Raw genomic sequence first — 22,895 nt, 5'->3', positions numbered from 1 at the left:
TCTAGCCATTGCGGCCATTTGGGGAGCAAACCAGCAGACGGAAGACCTCTGTCTCTGCCTCTCAAATAAATAAATAAAATCTTAAAAGAAATCCCTATCCCTTGGAAGGCTGCATGTACTCCCCAAGTGTGGTTGAGAGGGTCTTTGTGTATCGCCTGTGACTCCACACCCCCTTCCCCAAATACACATATCATTTGGAGCATTGATCACATAAAAAGCTATTTGAGGGAAGGGATTACCTGACATTGTCCATCATTTTTCCAGTATTTATCATAGTGTTTGACACATAGGAAAACCTCGACAAACTCAGCAAATATTTACTAAATAGATGAATTTAAATGCTTTAACACTGAAGCAATTTTTCATATTTCTTTTTTTATTTTTTGACAGGAAGAGTTAGACAGTGAGAGAGAGAAAACTCTTCCTTCCGTTGGTTCACCCCCGAAATGGCCGCTATGGCCTGCGCTCTGCGCTGATCCAAAGCCAGGAGCCAGGTGCTTCCTCCTGGTCTCCCATACGGGTTTAGAGTCCAAGCACTTGGGCCATCCTCCACTGCCTTCCCAGGCCACAGCAGAGAGCTGGACTGGAAGAGGAGCAACCGGGACAGAACCGGCGCCCCAACTGGGACTAGAACCTGGGGTGCCGGCGCTGCAGGCAGAGGATTAGCCAAGTAAGCCGTGGTGCCGGCCTCTCCTAAAACTTTTGCAACTACGTCAAGTCCCAAGATACGCTCAGTCTGCTTGCTCTCCACATGGGATCCTGCTCCTCTGTCACCAAGATAAGCCAAAATCAAATATGACCTCTAAATTGGCTCCAGATCCTCTTTGCTTGCTCTTGTGCTGTTTTCTCCCCTCAAACTGAAGCCTTTACCTGTGCTCCTGACTACTCCTTCTGGTCTACTCTTGGGCTTTGGCTCCTCAATTTGGGATCGTTAACACCTTGTGTTAATTTAACTCACACAAGGGCCCTTTTTACACTAGGTCTCAGTGTGTTCTTTCACTGTGTTCTATCAGCTGAAGTCACTTTCACTGCAGATTACTATTAATGCTAAGATAGCAGGTGACAGCTCTTCCAATATTTGATGTGCCTGGTTAATAGGAAACTTGAAGTGTTATAAATAAATTGATCATATTGCCATGCTTCTGCCTACCCCAAATCATTTCTGTTGAATTAAGTAATGCTTCACACCATCCAGTCAGATCATAGGTCAAGGAAAGGACCATGTGTTGGAAATAGAACTGAGCCACAGGAGCAGGCCAGCTGGTCTTCCACAACTATCAGTTATCAGGCACACCCACCAGTGAATGTGCCTTGAGTTGGTGACTTCATTCTAGTGGTTAAAGCCAGGAGGGGGCCGGCACTGTGGCACAGCGGGTTAACACCCTGGCCTGAAGCACTGGCATCCCATATGGGTGCCAGTTCGAGACCCGGCTGCTCCACTTCTGATCCAGCTCTCTGCTATGGCCTGGGAAAGCAGTAAAAGATGGCCCAAGCCCTTGGGTCCCTGCACCCATGTGGGAGACCTGGAAGAAGCTCCTGGCTCCTGGCTTCGGATTGGTGCAGCTCCGGCCATTTCGGCCAATTGGGGTGTGAACCATCGGATGGAAGACCTCTCTCTCTCTCTCTCCCTCTTTTCCTCTCTCTGTGTAACTCTTTCAAATAAATAAATAAATCTTAAAAAAAAAAAAAGACTTGTTCTTTTTTCCAACACCTCAGATACAAACCAGCAACAGGGATTTGAGAGTTAGCAGTCATAACCTTGGAAATGATACAGAAAATCTTGGGTCACATTTCTCATATTATTACTTCCAAGCCTTCAGTGCTTTTAGTCAACATCTTTTCTAAGTCACTAAAATCAATAAATATCAGAATATATAAAACAGAATGAAAAATCAGAGGGAAAAAATGGATTCCTAGCTGGTAACTAACTGGCAAGCTATAGGCTAGAGGGGTAGGGATGAGGATTGTGAATTCAAACAAGGCCACAGACCACTCACAATGAACAGCATCATAAAGCACTTTAAAATCCTGAAGTCTGGCTGGCAACTTTCAGAAAAGAGCAGGGTCTACAACGGTGAGAAGAATCCATTTCCTTCTCTCCCTACCCAGAACTCATACACTTTGCATCGGTTATGAGACACAGACAGACAACACAGGAAAATCTATAAATAAAGTCAGGAAGTAAATTAAGTCCTTCACACTTAACTCCACCTTAAAGCAACTACTAGTTATGTTATACTTTGATCTTTCCAGCCACACTCATTCACATGTATTACTGTTAACAACCTGAAAAAAAGGAATAACATGTAAGCATTAAACATCTTTAAGGACCTTTCACAAACCAAATGACAGGTTTTTATTAACATATCTTACAATGTTGATTATTTCTAGTTTTGTAATTTCTGCTTAATTATCAAGATTGATTTAGCTTCTACAGTAATGTACTGTATTTAAATGATCATTCATACACGATATCACACCAGTACTTTTTTTGGGAATAATATACACACATCACTCTAACTTGGACCTGTTATTTTTAAAAGTGTGTTTATAAATGGGACTTATAAAAGTTATGGGAAAAAAATTAAAGTTCTAGTTTAGCAGCATGCATGTATGTATTCAAGTACAATTTCAACCAAGTGCTTTTGTAAAATTTACTGGCGACTAATTCACCAATATCAAAATAAACACTATCAAATATCCAAAGATTAAAGTTAAGGCTAATATTTTCACTTCACATCCATATGCACAACCAAAAACATTCCATTTTAAATATGTAGTAATCAAAGTCTGAATACATTATATCATGTATATATAGCATCAGTTTCAAACTGTAGAATTATTCAAGTTCATGAATCCTGTAACAATATTTACTAGAGATGTAAATTAGCATTTTGCTCTTTAACCACACTTACAAATGGTCTGGTATTCATAATGATTGATGCAAAAAATATGACAGGCTGAACTTATGATACAGTATTTAAAAAAGTAGCAATGTGTTAGAAAGGACAGGGATTTAGTCCAACAGAATCATTCTGATCTTACGGAAAGTTGTCTTAATATTTTGGAAAGGTATATAAAAATAGCAAGCTATTTCCATGTATTTTATTGTGGAGCTATAGGTAATTTTTTTGATTTCTTGAACACATTTGGATATATACTATTTTGTTTTCCCTATTTTAGTGCAAGGTCATCATTTAACGTCCATTTTCATATTCTGTATTCAAAAAATTTTTAGAACAAGGATTTCATGTTATTTTTGTATTGTACTACTAGTTGTTTAGCTTATTTTTACACGTAAAAATGTGATTTTATATAACAAGTCATGGAAGTCAAAAATACCACGAATTGCTTGACAGAACTATTTATGAAATAATCTTCAAATTTACTGAATCATTTGGGAAAAATTCTTGGTAGCAATATACAACATGCTTTTTGGTAATCTTCCTTTCCTACTTATAGAGTGGGTTTTAGCTCAGTCATTCATATTCTTACTGATTTTAAAACCTTACAAACATAAACTGCTTTCACAGCAATTTCTAAGACGCACAGCTCATTCTTGAAGGTCATCACCACTGAGCCAATTTCCTCCCCTTTCAGGAAACCAAACAGATACAGCAGTAATTACACTGCACAAACACAATAGAGCTGAACCTCTTGAGCTTAATAGGAAAGTTCCAGAACTTATGATTCAGTTGTGGGGAAGTCTAAGCACTTCTAATCCAGTCATGTAAACAAAAACTAGGTTGGTAATAAAAAGTGGGCATGCACAGACTCAAAATCTGCCATGTATATGTTCTTAAACTTCCTGATTTTGTAGGAAAACCTGTTTGTTACTGCCTCTAGCAATCCACCCAAATGAAATGACAAATTTTTAAGGCCCTCCCAACCACACATATGCCCCCCAAAATGTACTGCATTATATTAACAACTGCTATCTACTTATTTTACAGCTATTTCAATTATTTACCTGGGAGAATATTTATGAAATTCCTGAGAATGAATAAGTTTTCAGCAAAGCCTTAAACTTTTAACAGATTCCCCACAATAAGAAAAAAAATTTTAAGTTCTACTATTAGACCAACTTTTACTATACAATATTTCACATAAATCATGTTTTACATTCTTTCTAATTACATACAGCAAAAATCTCAAATCAACACAAGAATGGCAGAAGAAAAAGATGCATTATGTTTAGCAGATGCAAATTAAAACACACAGATAGAAAACAGGAGTAAAATTTCAAATAAACCACACCCACTCCAAATATCCATGAACAGCTGATATGCACTGTTGGGAAAATCATTTCTGAATGATTTTGTGAACAACTTGTGCTTCTTATCAATTGTGCACTTAAAAAAAATATCACTAAAGAATGATTTCACTTATTTGTTATGTTCTCCAGATCCATTTTTTAAAAGTATTATTTCATTAATGTGATTACCAAGCACCTAATTTTGGAAAGGCTTCATAATATACGTCTTTTCTTCCCTCAGCAAGTATTACCCCCCCAAATTAAGTTAAAGCTTATTGTTGATAAAATAAATTCTTAATGAAAATGATGATAGAGTGCAATGCCGAGGTGGTGAGTCACAGCCCATTGTAATGTGGACCCCATCTTTTATTGATGTGATCAAAGGTATGAGAAATCCACTGTTGCTCAAGAACTTTGTATCTTTCTTTACAAATGTAGAGAGGTTTGCCTCGCCTAGAATAAAAAAGAAAAAAAAGTATTAAAAGTAATATAATACAATGAAGATTTTGTATGCATTTCATTTCTCATTGATAATTTGTGGCAAAAATCTCACATAATAATTTTGTTCACTTCATGTTTCCTCTGTATGTTGACAGGGAAAATATCTCAAAAAACAGAAATAGCTCATTAATCACTGTGAGAGCTCAGTATTTAAGGAAAAAGTGATAATTACAAAGCCAGGAGTAGCAAATTGGGTTTTACTGACCACACTTCAGTAAAACTCCTGCATATATCCTTGCACATCTAACCTAAGATCCCGGTCTTCCTCTCCATGTGCATCCAAATACACGGATCCCCACAGGCAGAAGCGGTGGCCTCGAATGATGATGATCACCGATGCATTGATCAAAAGGAAAATCCCTGTTCCAGCACCACAGTTCTGAGAATGCTAAAAAAATTTAAAATATGTCAGTGTATTTCATAATCAAATGGGCTTTATAACAAAATCAAAAATGTGTTAATTAAATACCTTCAAGATAATATATTTTTAAATGTTTCATAATATTTCATCTAAGTTCAACTTTCTAACACCATTCCCAATACTTTACTGTTAATACACTAGCAGGAATTTGGGTAAGCATTACCTAGGAAAGCAATTAAGAAGTCAACCTGGTTCAGAGGCCAGCATCCCCATCAGCATAGATGGCTGCTGTTCCACAGTACCCTTAAGAGGATGTACCACTAAAGGACAGTAGGAGAAAGGAGAAGATCTGAAGTTGCACTTAACAAAGGTTTTATTCACTTAAAGCCTTGGAGACTTTTTTTTTTAACCCTCTATTGCAAAAACAAAAACAAAAAAAAAAAACCCAAAACAAAACCACAGTCCCTAGATTTATTGTATTTAATTCATAGAGTAGTTAAATTTGATGATCTGGCTTGACCACATTTATCATGTTCCATGTGACATCAAATTTGCATTTTTATAAATTTTATTTACTATTGCTTACCAAAACACATTCACAGTAACTCTGTTGCTTGCAGCAAAGTCCTTTCAGGCATACAAAAGTACCACAAACAAGACAAACAGCAGGATCTTTAGGAACCTTGGTGCAAACACTACAAGTTTTTCTGTGGTAGTACTGAAAAATGGTATTATAATTCTCAGGCAATTGTAATAGGTGTGGTAGCTTCCATTTCGATTCTTGGATAAGCAAGGCCTAAAACATACAAAAACAGTCATTAGACCTATGAATTTAAGTTACTAACACAAAATATTCATCTTTTAAAGAATTTTTTAAGAAAAATATATGCTTTGGAGGATGTGACTTCTTTTCTTATTCATACTCCTCTCATTTCCATTTTACAAATGATGAAAATAATGCTTTGGCTATTACCATTCTCTATTTTAATGTAGTTTCCAAATATAATATGATATAATTTTTTAGATCAAGCAACCCAATACATTTAAACACATTATTATTTGAAAAGTATTAACTATCTCTAGGCACATATGGAAAATATATCGAGGTGTATTTGTCTTTAAATATGCTTATTGCAAAGTTTATACAGTTATACATTACTAAAAACCAAGTTTTGATCTTTCTCAGATTAATCAATTCATGTTTTTTTCTTTAGCAAAGGCTATTACTCATTATTTCTATTTTAATAGTTTACAATTTAGGATCTTTTTCCTAGAATAAGTACAATGCATTACAACTCAAGCTATTAAGATCTTTCCCAACCATAAGTGTTGGGGCTAAAATCTTTTCATAATTTTATTATTTTAGATACCAAAAAGGAAAAAAGGGCCAATTTAGTTAAATTTCCCTACAGGGTATAATTTATTCACTATTTGCAGTTGTATGAAAATACTGGTAACACTAAATTTTTTTAGATGTTACTTCATTCACACTTAACATAGCTAAAATAAAGTATGAATCTATCATCTTAAGAATATGTGATTTATATGGTGACTGATTCATTTTACCTTCAGCCAGCCATTGTCCAATCCAAATCAATGGAGTAACTAAGTGGCTAGCTTGCTGCTTATCAATGGGTTCATGGATAAAATGGCCATGTAACCAAGGATAAGGACAATCCATATATGGGTTTACAACATGCCATTTGCTAATACTCAGTGCTCAACCCTAGACCTCAGAAGTGGAATATTCTGTAAGGGGTTGATAACACGAGAACCTTTCCATTAAGTCAAAGGGATAGCAATTTGTCCTCACTGAACCTGACACTTAGAACAGGTCATTTATTATCTGGCACCCTACACCAGACTGTATGCAAAGAATTTTTTTCATAGAGAAGGCAACAGGAGGATCTTCATGAAATTCACTGATCTTAACATAGACTAAATCATCTGAAAAAATAACTTTTTAAAAAATATTAAACTACTGAACTGATGGATTTTAGATGTGGGAGGTAGGCAAATACATCTGTATTTGTATCTCCTACAGGAGATACCCCTACTCCTGCCATGTACCAAGCCTGAAAGGCAAAAATTTAACACAAAATTACTACAGCCTATGCAAGCAAGTCAGGATCAACCACCAGAAACTCAGGTCTCTCAAACAATGTTTGGGTCACATCCTTAGTCAAACAATTCCAATCAGTTGAGATGCTGGTTCAAAAAGGTGAAAGAACTAAGTTATATATTTCACTGCATATTAGCTGATACATATGACTAGTTGCAAACTTCTGAACTATGTCACATATTTTTGCAACATTTTCATTCTCTTTTCCTTTCTCTTACTATTGGATTCAGCATGAGGGTTCTTGGGAGTAGGACCCAAATCTAAACATGACATTTATTGACATATATATCTTACACACATAGTTTGAATGTAATTTTATACAATGTTTTCAATAACTCTATGCATAAAAATGGAGTTTTCAGAAAGTTTCAGATCTTGGAGCATTTGGGATTCTGGGTTTTTTGGATTAGGGATGCTCAACCTGTAACAGCATTAAAAATTCTTCTCAAAAATAACCCTGTTTACTGCTCTACATATTTCTCATAGGGTTGCCCCTAACACATAGACTCTGTTCCATATCAGGGATGTACATTTGATCCAAGTTAGGCAAAGCAGATACTCTCTCTTTGGACTTGCATCTTGAGCACACACTCAAGGAAGGGAGGTGGTTGATACTGTTACCCAGGTGCTAGCGCCTCAGAAAAAACAGACCACAAGTCTTCATGGTTTCTCCTCTTCCCAAAGAATGGCAGTTCAGCTCTTAGTTCTGCAAGTTACTGGAGTATACCTCTAAAGAAAGAATTCTAGATTCTTTTTTCTGTTTGGTTTGCTTTAACTTTGTTTTGTTTTCCTTACCTTAAATAAGAACTGGTTTTTACTGTTTGCATAAAAACTCAGAAGCAATAATTCAGGGACTATTTTTCAAGGGCACTGTTTTGTACTATTCAAGTGTCACTATTCAAATTTTAAATTTCAGAAAAAGAGAATCTGGTTGATCTAGGGTCAAGGTAAAGGTTAGGAGAAGAGAATGAAGCAGGGATACCAGCAGCGACTGGAGTTCAATACTGAGATCCAGGACCAGATAAAGCTCAAAGGCCTCTATCTCTAGACCAGTGCTCTCAGAGCCTCTAGCAGTTCATTCTAAGAACAAACAGCAGATTTGAGATAAACCTGAGATAGGCGCACCCTCTAGTGCTGAAATAGTGACAACACACCAAAAGCAGATCTGTGGAAAACCTCTGCGTAGGGTGGTACCTTCAAGTGTGAAACAGTCTTAAGGTCCAGGGGCTCCAAGAAAATAAGCAGAATGCTTAGAATTTCTAGAATGCAGAAACTAACAAATCCAGATCATGAACAATGGAAAAAATTCAATCCATCAATGAGTATACCATGCCATATGCAAACAAGCAATATGAACTTTCAGGGAATTATGAGCTCACTTAATGCACAAAATAAGCTGCAGAAACTGATCACATAGTAGCTGATGTATGCAAATTCTCAGATGCAGAATTCAAAATAGGTGTTTTAAGGAAACTAAACAAAAGGAAAATACAGAAGTGATTTATTACTCTAATGAAATTTAATACAGAAAGAGAAGTAATTTTGAAAAAATAAAACAAATCGATTTGAAAATATATAATAAGTGAAGTTTTTTTAAAAAAAGATTGATTTATTTATTTGAAAGTCAGAGTTACACACAGAGAGAAGGAGAGGCAGAGAGAGAGAGAGAGAAAGAGAGAGAGAGAGAGATGTCTTTCATCCACTGGTTCACTCTACAACTGGCCACAACAGTCAGAGCTATGCCGATCTGAAGCCAGGAGCTTCTCTTCCCGGTCTCTATGTGGGTTCAGGGGCCCAAGGACTTGGGCCATCTTCTACTGCTTTCCCAGGCCATAACAGAGAGCTGGATGGGAAGTGGAGCAGCCAGGACTCAAACCGGCACCCATGTGGGATGCTGGCACTGCAAGTGGTGGCTTTACCTGCTATGCCACAGTGCTGGCCCCTTAAGTGAAGTTTAAAACATAATAAAAGATACCAGCAGCAGAATAGATCAAACAAGAAAAAAATTAGTGAGTTCAAAGATAGACTCATTGAAAATATACAGAGGAGAAATAAATAAAAATACAGAGAAGAATGAAAAAAAGCTTACAGGAACTCTGGAACAGCATTAAGATACCAAATATCCAAGTTACTGGGGGCACTAAAGGAACTTGAGAAGGTCAAAAGGGTAGAAAACTTACTCAAAGGGATAATAGCAGAAAAGTTCCCAAACCCAGAGAAAGATACAAGAATCTAGAAAAAGGAAGTTCAGAGATCATCAATTATATTAAACTCAGCCAAGTCTACCCCAAGCTCTCCAAGGCTAAAGATAAGGAGAAGATTCTTGAAGCTGTAAAAGAAAATATGCAGGAGTATCCCAATCCACCTGACTGCAGACCTTCAACAGAAACCTTATAAAGGGCCAGAAAAAAATGAGTAGAGATTTTCACAATACTGAAGGGGAGAAAAAACAGCCAGCCAAGAATACTGTAGTCAGCGAAGTATTCTTTTAGATAAAAAGGAGAGGGGCTGGCGCTGTGGCACAGCGGGTTAACACCCTGGCCTGAAGCGCTGGCATCCCATATGGGCACCGGTTCTAGTCCCAGCTGCTCCACTTCCGATCCAGCTCTCTGCTATGGCCTGGGATAGCAATGAAAGATGGCCCAAGTCCTTGGGCCCCTGCACCCATGTGGGAGACCCGGAAGAAGCTCCTGGCTCTTGGCATCGAATCGGCGCAGCTCTAGCCGTTGTGGCTAATTGGGGAGTGAACCATCAGATGGAAGACCTCTCTCTCTCTCTGCCTCTCCTCTCTCTGTGTAACTCTGACTTTCAAATAAATAAATAAAGCTTTAAAAAAAAAGATATAAAGGAGAGATATAGATGCTTCCAGACAAAAGCTGAGAGGATTTATCACCACTAGAGCAATCCTACAAGTCATGCTTAAAGGAGTTTTTCAAACTGAAATACAGAGTTGCTAATAAGCAAAAGGAAGACATCAGAAGGTAGAAAAATCATTGGCTAGAGAATCTAAAAGTAAACTTATATATCTATATCCAACTGAACCTCAACAAGGATATTAAAAATGCATATTGGAGAAAGGACAGTCTTGTCAATAAATGATGTTAAGAAATTGATCAGAAGAGTTTCCTCCGCAGTTTTTTCCTTAACTCTTCCCTGAGACTACAAGTGGAGCAGCCGGGACTCAACCAGCGCCCACATGGGATGCCGGCACTGCAGACAGTGGCTTCATTTGCTTCACTCCACTTCTGATCCAGCTCCCTGCTAACATGCCTGGGAAAGCACCAGAAGAAGGCCAAGTGCTTGAGCCCCTACATCCACGTGGGAGACTTGGAAGAAGCTCCTGATTTCTGGCTTCAGATTAACCCAGCTCTGGCCACTGTGGCCATCTGAGGAGTGAACCAGAGGATGGAAGATCTTTCTCTTTCTCTCTGTAGCTCTGCCTTTCAAATAAATAAATCTTTCAAAACAAAAATTTTAAATAGGCAACATTTTTCAAAGGAAGACATATAAATGGCCAACAGGCACATAAAACCATGTTCACACCACTGATCATCAGGGAAATGCAAATCAAAACTCCAATGAGATACTACCATACTCTGATTAGAATGGCTGTTATCAAAAAAGACACAAGACAGGAGTGGGCATTTAGCCTAGTGGTTTAGAGTCCCACAACCCCGGTTGTAATGCTTGGGCTGGGTTCCTGGCTCCAGGTCCTGATCTAGTTTCCTGCCAATGCAGCACCATGGGAGGCAGTGGTGATAGTTCAAGTTCTGCCTTCCATGTGGACACCTGGATTGAGTTCCTGGCTGAGACTCTGGCCCCAGCCCAGCATAGGTTATAGCAGACTTTTGGGGGATGAACCAGCGATTGAGAGCTGGGAGCTTTGTGTATGTGTATGAGTGTATATCTCAAAAAAAATTTTTTTTTTTAAAAACTGTTTCTCAAGACAGAAAAGACCTGCAGAAGATGTGAGAAAAAGGAACCTTTGCACACTACTGGTGGGAATATAAATTAATTCACAATTGTGGATAACAGTATGGAGGTACCTAAAAAAGTTTAAATAGAAACACCATATGATTCAGCATTATCAGATATATATTCAAAGGAAAATGAAATTACTCTGTCAAAGAGACATCTGCACTCTCAAATTTATTGCAGCACTATTTACAATGCAAATAAATGGATGAATAAATAAAATAATACATATACACAAAGGAATACTATGCAGCCATAAAAAGATGAATTCCTATCATTTGCAACAAAATGGAGGTCATTACATTAGTTGAAATTAGCCAAAGAAAGTCAGTTATTATATGATCTCACTCATTTGTGGAATCTAAAAAACAACACTGATCTCAGAAGGTGAGAGTAGATGGTGGTTATTAGGGTTTGGAAAGAGCTGGGGCGGCGGGGAGGAAGGGGAAATGGTTGAAATAAAAGTTTTTAAAAGAAAAAGCAATTTCTGCTTTGTGAAGCCCTACTCAAACACACCAAAGAAATAAATATAGAGACAGTGTCAAAATTACAGTTTTATGGTACAACAGAAGGAGCGGAGTAGGACTCAAAGGGAAGACTAGCAGACAGAACTTCATGAAAGAGGTAACACTTAACTTAGCAAAGCCTTCAAGGGTGATTAACTCAATAGGAGAAGGGCAAGAGGACTGAATAAGATAAAAGCAACAAATAAGCAATATTACAGAAGTTTGAAAATGGACAACACACCTGTGAACCATTCTTTGTGATCAAGACAAGGAATAGTATAAAATGAGGATGGAAAGGCAAGCAAGATTGTGAAGATCCTCAAAAGCATGCAAAGAGCCCATAGCTTCCTCCCTAGGCAATGCAGCATTATCAATGGTGTTTAAAAGCAGAAGCATGTTCCTATCAGAACATGAGAGGTTCCTATGGGAGGGAGGTCTTCAAAAATTACATGGAAAATGTATGCTACAAAAATTTTTTCACCAATATAAACTAATCTTTTATTCAATTTTTTCTATTTTTTTAAAAAAAGAATTTTAGGGGGCCAGCACTGTGGTGTAGTGGGTAAAGCCGCCGCCTGAAATGCCAGTATCCCATATGGGTGCAGGTTCGAGTCCTGACTGCTCCAGTTCTGATCCAGCTATCTGCTATGGCCTGGGAAAGCAGTGGAAGATGGCCCAAGTCCTTGGGCCCCCGCACCTGCATAGAAGACTTGGAGAAGCTCCTGGCTCCTGACTTTGGATTGGTAAAGCTCCAGCTGTTGCGGCCCTCTGGGGAGTGAACCAGTGGATGGAAGACAGCTCTCTCTCTCTGTCTCTGCTCTCTGTAACTCTGCCTTTCAAATAAATAAATAAATAAATTGCTAAAAAAATTTTTAACAATTTATTTATTTGAAAGACAGAGTTAGAGAGAGAGAGAGAGAGAGAAGGGAGAGAGAGAGAGAAGGAAAGATAGAGAACTTCCATCTGATGGTTCACTCCCCAAATGGCTGGGGCTGGACCAGACTGAAGCCAGAAACCAAGAGCTTCACCCAGTCTCCCATGTGGGTGCAGGGGTCTAGGGACTTGGGCCATCTTCTGTGGCTTTTCCAGGTGTATCAGCAGGGAGCCGGATTGGAAGTGGAGCAGCTGGAACTCGAACGGGCACCGATATGGGATGCCAACTTTGCAGGCAGCAACTTAACCTGTTATGCTGCAATGCCAGCCACCATTTTTCTACTTTTTGAAATATCTTCATATAAGAGTCACTATTCTCTTAAGGAGTCAAGTTCAAGAATGCAAAGCCATGTACTTCTGGTCACCAAGTCCTATATATTTTCCTCAAATGTCCATGAACTAGTTACTTTCAAATTTTTACTATCAGAAAAATAATCCAGATTATTTTCTTCAACACCAATCTTTGGCTTAACTTTCTTCTTAATTTATCTACTAAAAAGCCACTGGAATTACCTCCCTAAAACACTTTCATCAAATTATCCCATTTCTCAAAATCTGTATTCTAGCTATAGACAAAGGCACCTAATGTCAACATTCACAGCCACTCACTGCTGCCCCAACTCTACTCTCCAATTCAATTATTTCCAACACAAGCTCTTTGACTACCTCAACTAAAAGTTTAGGATCAGCAAATCTTAATGCTAAAGATATGATGTTTTGGATCTGCTAGTCCAAATCTTCTTTTAAACAAAACAGTTCCCTTCAAATAATAACAAAAGTTCCACATTCACCTTGAAATCCTTTCTATCTTCCAAGCCTAGTGTTATGATTATTTAAGATATTCAGTAAAAATCTGCTGGCTTGATACCTTATCATTAGCTGCAATATTTCTGCTTTTACACTCATAAATGAAATTTACACGAGTAAACCACTTTTAAAAATTAACTGGCTTAATGCTTCTAAAAATAGATAATCTGAAATTTAAAATTCACCATTATCTTACCTATTAGCTTATCATCACTGTGGCAAGTGACTACTACGCTTTTTACATACCTTTCCTTGTTCTGCATGTCTTTCAGTAAATGATTTTATCTCAGAACACCACTGAGTTATGATATCAAACGCTGGAAGTGGCCAATCCAGACAGGAGGCACTGACGAATGGGTGTTCTGTTTGGTAAAAGGTCGGCAGAAGTCCCAGGCAGCTGGCAAGAACTGAAAATTCTTCTTCTTCCTTTTAGAAATGAAATAGAAAATACTTAGGATATTTCATCAAAAATGGTTCCTATTATGGTTATGTTAAGTACCGTTCTCATCAATTACTTCAGGACAGTAAGAAACTTTCCTTAACTAAGTCAACTGAAAAAAATGAAGAGAGCAAGAACAAACAAGAGAGAAAAAGGTTTCTAATTGTTGAATCCAAATATCCCCCAAGACATTTCTCCTTGCAATTTAACCCTGAGAGTCACAGCATCTGCTTCTTTTACACATAGATTTTTAAATGGAGTTGTCACATACCTGATGGACATAATCTACAGAACCTAGTTACTCTATAAAAGCAAATGCTAGTACTGTTAAAAAGATATAGGTTATCAAAGTGAGTAAAGAATAACAGTAAAAACACAGAATTCACAAAAAGCAGTGCTAAATAATTTGCCTGGACTCTGAATGAATGTGAAACAAAGTCCATTTAAAAGGGGGTTGAAGGGGTGGGTGTTTAAAAAAAACAACCTGACAGATCTAAGAGCTAGTCACTTTAAAGCTACGATCACTAACAAAAGAACCAGACAAGTCAGTGATCCAAGGACTCATATCTTCAGGACTTCATATTCTGCAGGCTGATTTTTACAGAAGTGTGTTACTATTAAAGACAAAAATATATTCCCCAATTCCTTTTTACTTCATGGAAAGGTCACATAAGAGGTTGCTGTGTCTCCTCTTCCTTTTGCCAGATCTATTCCTATTATCCTTTGAATTCTAGCCTCCCAGGGGAGTTTCCCCAGACCCTGCTTAATGAGACTGCAGACCTGCAGGCTTCATCCAGATAATATTAATCTTTCCATAACTTGTAAATACTTCTATGCTTACACTTATCTTTTCTATTAATAACTTTAAAAACCCCTGTCTACTTGTCTAAATATGATCAGAGTTGGCAAACTTGGAAGGCTTCCATAGCCTTGGCAACTCATGACGACAGCCTAGGATGGTTACTGGCGCCATAAACTGGAGTGTCAATTTGTTGGGTCAACAACAGGAGCCACTGTGCACTTGCTCCTCATGTGGGATCTCTGTCCTTAATGTGCTGTACATTGTGATTTAATGCTGTAACTAGTACTCAAACAGTATGTTTCACTTTGTGTTTCTATGTGGGTGCAAACTGTTGAAATCTTTATACTAAATTGATCTTCTGTATATAAAGAGAATTGAAAATGAATCTTGATGCAAATGGAAGTGGAGAGGGAGCGGGAGAGGGGAGGGTTGCGGGTGGGAGGGAAGTTATGGGAGGGGGAAGCCATTGTAATCCATAAGCTGTACACTGGAAATTTATATTCATTAAATAAAAGTTAAAAAAAAAAAACAAAAAAACCCTGTCTAGCCAACTTGGGGCTTCATACCTTTGTAATCATACCCTCTACTCTTATTACATCAATGGCTTTACAATCCCGATCAGTGTGCTTTGATGGTCCTCTCCCCCTCTTAATGTTGTATGATTGTTCAGAATTTTTTCCACAGACAACCCTTCTACCCACAAGAGACAAGCACCCTTTCTTCTGGTTTTGGATGGGATCAGCTTAGCAGCCTCCCTCTCCTCAGTAGTGATCTTAGGAACGGCTTTAGACCACAATGTTATCTCGACCACTCCAACAGTTACAAGAGGAGGTCACTAGATCCACTGAAACCTCAGCTGATGCATGGTACTATAGAACAGACTGATCTTAATAGTGTTGTTATCTTAACCCATTAGGCCAGGTAAAATCACACCCATCAAACGGTCTTCACGAGGGTCCAGAGACCCCCTCATTTCCTCTCCTCTATGAAATCCTCTCATTACTTGGTTAATGCCACTCCTACCACCATTGGCTGCTTTTCTCACCCTGGCTTTTATACTACCTTGTCTACTTAAGTGTTTACAGGAGGTGATAACAGAACAAACCAAAGCCTTCACCAACCAGGTGGTCAACCAAATGCTACTACAGGGATATACTGGGCTCCCCACCCAGGAGATCATGACTTGAGACGCTGCCCCACCAGTGGGTGTGACTCATCACCCCATGTCAGCAGAAAGTAGCTCTAAAAGACAGATCATTGTCCCTCCACTCCTCCTGGACTTTTGGGGCCAATGTAATCCTATATGACACTTGCTTTATAAAAAACAAAAGAGGGGAATGTTAGTGAAATGGTGCTGTCTTATCTAAAAGCACCATCTCAAGCTCTAGACGCCATCTTAGGCTCTGGACCAGCCACCACCCTGTACACTAAGTTTGGCTTCTCCAGGATGTTAGGTGGCCAAATGGCCCAACCACAAGCTTCAGCTCCACCCCCACCCTAATGGGATTCGTTGCTCCCACTTCCCTACCCCTTGCAAAACTATAACAGGAACTGTTACCCCCACACTTGTGCTCTCTCTCTTGCTCTCTCACCCTCTCCCTCCAGCCTGTCAGGTTTCCCCTAACCAGCATTAAATGTTTCCTTAAAAAAAAAAAAAAAAACTTTAAAAATAAATTAGCCTTCCCTGTAAGACTGTGTGTTTCACAGCAGTAGGGACTCTGTCCTCCCAGTACATAATACATAGTAGACAAACACAAAATGCTTGCAAAACTGAACTAATTATGCACATTAAGCACAAAATTCTGAAAAATGCTATGATAAAGAAACAAAGATGAAAAAGGAAAACGATACCCAGGCTGGAAAAGATGTTTAAAATCTCAGGAAATGAGGCTACAGACCTTCCTTTACATAGCTACACAAAGAAGGCATTTTAAAAATAACTCCAAAGAAGTAGAATTTGCATACTATAAAATCCACTAACTTAAATGTAGTTTGATTTATTTTGATAAATACATAATTATGCAATGTCTAGAACAATACAATTTTAGGAAAATCTATCACTACCCAAAATTTGCTTGTGCTCCTATGCGTTCAATCCCGGCCCTAGGCAACCACTAATCTGCTTTCTGCCATTATAGTTTTGGCTTTTTAAAAAATGGCATATAAATGGAACTATATGATTTGTTGTTTTTTGTGCCTGGTATCTCACGTGGAGTAATATTTTGAGATTAATTCATGTGATTTGGTAATCTGTTCCTTCTAATTGCTGAGCAGTATTCCAATGTATAGGCATACCACATTTTGCTCATACACTGACCTGTTCATGTTCTGGGGTGTTGCCAGTTTTTGATTACTAGAAATAAGGCTGTTATGAACATTCATTTATAAGTCTTTATGTGGAGATGTTTTCATTTCTTTTGGTAGATATATAGGAGAACTGTTGGACTGTACAGTAAGTATATATTTAACTTTTTTAAAGAAACTGTCGGGACCAGTGCCATGGCGCACTAGGTTAATCCTCTGCCTGTGGCACCGGCATCCCATATGGGCACTGGGTTCTAGTCCCAGTTGCTCCTCTTCCAGTCCGACTCTCTGCTGTGGCCTGGGAAAGCAGTGGAGGATAGCCCAAGTGCTTGGGCCCCTGCACCTGCATGGGAGACCAGGAGGAGGCTCCTGGCTCCTGGCTCCTGGCTTCGGATCGGCACAGCTCCGGCCGTTGCAGCCACCTGGGGAGTGAACCAATGGAGGGAAGACCTTTCTCTCTCCCTCTCTCACTGTCTGTTAACTCTACCTGTCAAATAAATAAAAATAAAAATCTTAAAAAAAAAATCTGCCAAATTTTCAAATTGATTATACTATTTACATTCCTAACAGTAATGAATGAATGAGAATTCTGGGGACTCCAAAATCCTCACCAATACTTGCTATCAACACATCAATTCCTCTTCTTCTTCTTTTTTTTTTTTTTTTAATTTATTTATTTTTTTGACAGGCAGAGTGGACAGTAGAGGGAGACAGAGAGAAAGGTCTTCCTTTTTGCCGTTGGTTCACCCTCCAATGGCCACCGCAGTAGGCGCGCTACAGCCGGCGCACCGCACTGATCCGATGGCAGGAGCCAGGTGCTTATCCTGGTCTCCCATGGGGTGCAGGGCCCGAGGACTTGGGCCATCCTCCACTGCACTCCCTGGCCACAGCAGAGAGCTGGCCTGGAAGAGGGGCAACCGGGACAGGATCGGTGCCCCGACCGGGACTAGAACCCGGTGTGCCGGCGCCGCAAGGCGGAGGATTAGCCTGTTAAGCCACGGCGCCGGCCTAATTCCTCTTCTTTAATGAACAATGATGTTGAGTGTCTTTTTATCTATTTGTTGGACTTTATATTCTTTTGAGAAGTACTGTTGAAATTTTTAGACCTCTTTTACATTGTTTTTTATCTTACCGCTGAAGTAACTATTGGTATTTTCTGATAAGTGGTATTTCAAATTAAATGTTAGTCAAACTTTTTTTTTTAAATATCAACCTACAATTCATATAGCATAAAAGTCACTGATGTAAAGTACACTACTGGGGTGGGCACTTGGTGTAGCAGTTACGATGCTGCTTCAGAGTGCCTGGGTTTCAGTCTCTGCTTGATTTCCGATCCAGTTTCCTGCCAATGCCCACCCTATGAGCAGCAGATGACAGCTCAAGTACTTGGGTTCCTGCCACCAATGAGGAGACCCTGCTGGATGGAGTTCCTGGCTCCTGCCTTTGGCCTGGCCCGGCCCTGACCCAGTTGTTGTAGACAGGGAGTGAATCAGCGAGATGGAAAAATCACAGAGTCTCTGTGTCTGTCTGTCTCTTTCTCTTTGTATTGTTCTCCAAATAACTAAAAATAAATAAAATTTTTAAAAAGGTATACAATTGAGTGGTTTTTAGCATATTCATAGAAATTCGGCAACCACTGTCACTAATTCCTTATTGTACATGAAATTATTTCTTAATTTCAAGTTGCTCATTGCTAGTATATAAAAATAGTATTTCAAATATTTTTATATTACATCTGCAATTTTGCTGAACTTATTTATTAATTCAATAAACACTCTGAGAAATTCCTTATGATTTTTTAAATATAAAATCATCTATTTGTGAATACAGTTCTTCCTTTTCAATGTCTTTTTTCTTTTCTTTTTTTTTACTTTTCTTTGCCTAACTGCCTTGTTAGAATCCTTATTAACATGGTAGATTAAATTAATTGATTTTTGTTGTCAAACCAACTGTGTCTTCCTTGGATAAAACCATTTGATTATGCCTTTGTTCACTGCAGCATCATTTACAATACCCAAGACAGGGAATCAGTCTCTACACTGATGGAGGAATGGAAATAGAAAATGTCACACACAGGGCCAGAGCTGTGGCATAGCAGGTTAAGCCACTGTGGTGCTGGCATCCCATATGGGTGCTGGTTCATGTCTTGGCTATTCCACTTCTGATCCAGCTCCCTGCTAATGAGCCTCGGAAGCAGTGGAGAATGGTCCAAGTGCTTGGGCCCCTGCACCCATGTGGGAGACCCGGAAGAGGCTCCTGGCTCCTGGCTGCAGACAGGCTCAGCTCCAGCCGTTGCAGCCATTTGAGGAGTGATTTAGCAAATGGAAGTTTCTCTCTCTTTTTTTTTTTTTCTCTCTCTCTCTCTTACCTTGTAACTATACCTTTCAAATAAATATAAATCTTTAAAAAAAAGAAAATGTCACATATGCCTACATTGTTATTTGACATTAAACAAAAAAAGAAAAAAAAACCTGTCATTTGTAACAATACAGATGAACCTGAAGGACACTATGCTAAAAGAAATAAGCCAGCCACAGAAAGCCAAGTATTGCATGATCCCACTGAAAAATGTGGAATTTTAAAAAGTCAAATTCACAGAAGCAGAGTAGAATGGTAGTTGCCCGGGGCTATGGGTGGGTGAATGAGAAGTTGTTGGCCAAAGGATACAGACTTCAGTTATAAGATGAATAGATTCTGGAGAGCTGATGTGTAACAAATAACTATATTTAATAATTCTGTATTATATAATTGATATTTGCTAAAATAGTAGACCTGAAATGTTCTCACTTGGGGAAAATGGATAACTATTGTGCTTCATTTTCATTCAGGTAAAAATATTTCCTAATTTCCTTGTGATTTCTACTTTGATTCACAAGTTACTTTGAATTGTGGGTTGCTTAATTATCCCAAATTTGGAGGGTTTTTTTTTTTTTAATATTTCTGTGATTTCTAATTTAATTCTGTGTCATAAGAAAAAATGTTTTGGGGCTGGCACTGTGGCACAGTGGGTTAAAGTCCCTTCCTGCAGCGCTGGCATCCCATAGGGGCGCCAGTTCCTATCCTAGCTGCTCCCCTTCTGAGCCAGCTCCCTGGTAATGTGCCTGGGAAAGCAACAGAAGATGGCCCAAGTGCCCGGGCCCCTGCATCCAGAAGAAACTCCTGGCTCCTGGCTTTGGCTTGGCTCAACCCCAGTCATTGTGGCCATTAGAGGAGTGAACCAGTGGATGGAAGACCTCTCTTTCTATGCCTGTACCTCTCTCTGTAACTGTACCTTTCAAATAAATAAAATAAATCTTAAAAAATGTTTTATGAGTCAAGTCTTTTAAACTTAATTGATATTTATTTTATAGTTTGGCATATGGTAAATTTTGCTGAATAAAATCCTGTGCAAATGTAAAACCATGCATTCTGCTAGTTTCCAGTGAAGCAGCCTAGAGATATTAGTATTATCAAGTTTATTGTAGTGTTGTGCAGGTCTCCTTTATTCTAGTTGATTTTTTTGTCTATTTGTTATTGATTAGTAAGAAAGAACACTGAAGTCCAAATTCCCTCAAGTGAAATTCAAAAGCCACAATTTCATTTTACCCTTTTTATGATATTGTCACTTTCTTTAATTGTTAGAATTTCATTAAATTTTGTTTGAACCAACAAGAGTGGTGAGCATTTTTGTGGCAGAAACTCGAAAAACCAAGGAGAAAATATGACAATTAACAGTAACAATTGAAAAATCAAAGCTTCTATAATAATAATCATCATCAATAATATCACTTTAAAAATTTTTTAAAATTTATATGAAGGGAACAAATTTCATATTTATAGATTTAAGAGCATACTGATACTTCCCACCCTTCCTCCCCTTCCTTTCTTATTTTTCTTTTAATGTTTATAATGATATACTTTTAGTTTACATTATAATCACAAGCCTAACTCTCCACTAAATAATTCAACAAGTACTAAGTAGAAAAATTATCATTCTTCAAGATAAACCATAACCAAACCTCAAAACATCAATTTTGCTCACATACATCACATTTTTTTTGTACTGCGTATATCAGTTACCACAAATCAGGGAAAACATATATTTGTTATTTTGGGACTGGCACTGTCAGTTCTTAAAAATTAAAAGTTAAAATTAAAAAACTATGAAAGAAAATATCTCACGAATGAGTATAATTTGTAAAATATCTTTTAACTCTATATGAATTTTAGTGAAACATGTGCAATTCATCTTGAATCACTTGATAAAAATCAAATAATCCAAACAATCTAATGTAAGTCAATTGCTTCAGAGAGAATTAACAAAAACTCCCCTAAGTCTGATATACTTCAAGATTCAAAGTCCATTAATATGATAAATGTGTTAATTCTTGTACCAAATTTCCTAGAACTAAATGGCAAATAATGTTAAGATCATAAAATTTTAAGTCCACTTTGGGTTTATTTATCTTCTAATTTCCTGCTTTGTTACTTTCTCACCTACTTATAGGGGCCCACATTTTTATGAAACAGACTAAACTAGTAATACTTAATTCAGCTAAGATTTAATGCAATTTTCTACAAGCCAAGCATTTTGCTGCTATAAAATCACTCTTTTTTAATCACATAAATTATGTCATATTCTTCAAATACCCAGATTTGGACCAATATAACATTAAAAAGGATACTGAAAGCACACGATGCTAATGCCAAATATCAACAGGCTGAACGCTATAGTGAACACTATTCAAGTACTGGGCATGTTTGCATTATTACTGATCCAAGCACAAACTGCTCAAATATCCAACATTAGTAATATTATTATAAAAGTGGGCAGATAATAACAAATGAAAAATAACAAAAATGATAAATATTCTAAATACTGATTGCTCTGAGCCAATCTAACATATAAAACATTTACATGAAGAGCCTTTTAAAAATTCATGGAAAATGTCTATTTTGAAAAACCTATGCACAAGTTTCAAATTATTTTTTGCACCAAAATACAGATAATGAAAAATGCATACTATTTTAAAACTATGCATGGAATTCAAAAGTTTTGTGCTCAAATAAACTTATCTTTAATCCCATTTCCCCCTCTAACAGCAGTCTCATCCATATGAACACAAGTATTTTGCCATATACTAATATATTTCCAAAAAACTAGCTTACTATTAAAAACAAGGCTTCCTATTCTCTACCCTAAATTTTACCTGGCAGCTAGGCAAATCCTCCCCAAAGAGGTGGTGCTGGAGAAGGCTGGTGATTCTGAGGAAAGGCAAGCAGAAGTCCTGTAAGTATTTTTCCATGGATTCTGGAGACCAAGCAATAGCGCTAGCCTAAAGTTAAAAAGAAAATTTGGATAATTCATTCTATAACAGATGTACACTTTAAATATTACATTCACAATGGAAATAAAAGATCTAATTTTTAACTGAATAACCACTACATCTGATCTTAGCAAAAGCATACCATTGCACATTCCTGAGTTCCTTCTTCACGGTATAACTTTGCTTTAGAAAGCTCATTTATCACAAAACTCAATAATACTTCATAAGACTTTTCTGCATCACATGTACTCTGGAAAAAATTAAGATATTAGTTAAATTGGTCAGTGAAAATTATCTTAAAATTGCATTGGAAACAACACTTTTAAATGAGTGCAGTAAAATCATTACATTATTTTACATTTACATTACATTATTTTCAAACAAATGAACTTTAATTCTTCAAAACTGGTAAAACCACACACTTCTGGATTAACAGGGAAAATGGTTAGGTGGTCAAAGATATTCCAATACTAAGAGCATATAAATTACACTGCATATGTAAATGACCATGTATATGTAAATCATGCCTTTTGACCCAGCAATATTCACACTTAGAAATTCTTCCTGAGGAAACAATAAAAAAA

The 22,895-nt window shown here is 37.7% G+C and overlaps 1 protein-coding gene across 7 annotated transcripts in view; it reads right to left on the bottom strand.

Moving 5' to 3' along the window:
• Window positions 1-2,332: 2,332 nt before the first annotated feature.
• Window positions 2,333-22,895, bottom strand: part of UBR3 (ubiquitin protein ligase E3 component n-recognin 3) — a 225,962-nt gene continuing 205,399 nt past the window's right edge. For 6 of the 7 annotated variants that reach the window (XM_062187744.1, XM_062187758.1, XM_062187763.1 and 3 more), the window contains 6 exons: window positions 22,454-22,561; window positions 22,195-22,320; window positions 13,707-13,886; window positions 5,704-5,913; window positions 5,005-5,144; window positions 2,333-4,708 (listed from right to left, as the gene is read on the bottom strand). In XM_062187744.1, the coding sequence (XP_062043728.1) occupies window positions 4,591-4,708; window positions 5,005-5,144; window positions 5,704-5,913; window positions 13,707-13,886; window positions 22,195-22,320; window positions 22,454-22,561 (882 nt within the window). In that variant the 3' untranslated portion in view covers window positions 2,333-4,590. Of the gene's footprint in view, window positions 4,709-5,004; window positions 5,145-5,703; window positions 5,914-13,706; window positions 13,887-22,194; window positions 22,321-22,453; window positions 22,562-22,895 lie in introns of those variants that run through there. The other variant, XM_062187775.1, reaches the window with a different exon arrangement.

The sequence above is a fragment of the Lepus europaeus genome, chromosome 1, assembly GCF_033115175.1.
Source record: "Lepus europaeus isolate LE1 chromosome 1, mLepTim1.pri, whole genome shotgun sequence".
Lineage (NCBI taxonomy): Eukaryota > Metazoa > Chordata > Mammalia > Lagomorpha > Leporidae > Lepus > Lepus europaeus.
The sequence above is the reverse complement of the archived record's forward strand: the minus strand, read 5'-3'. Positions and strand labels throughout refer to the sequence as shown.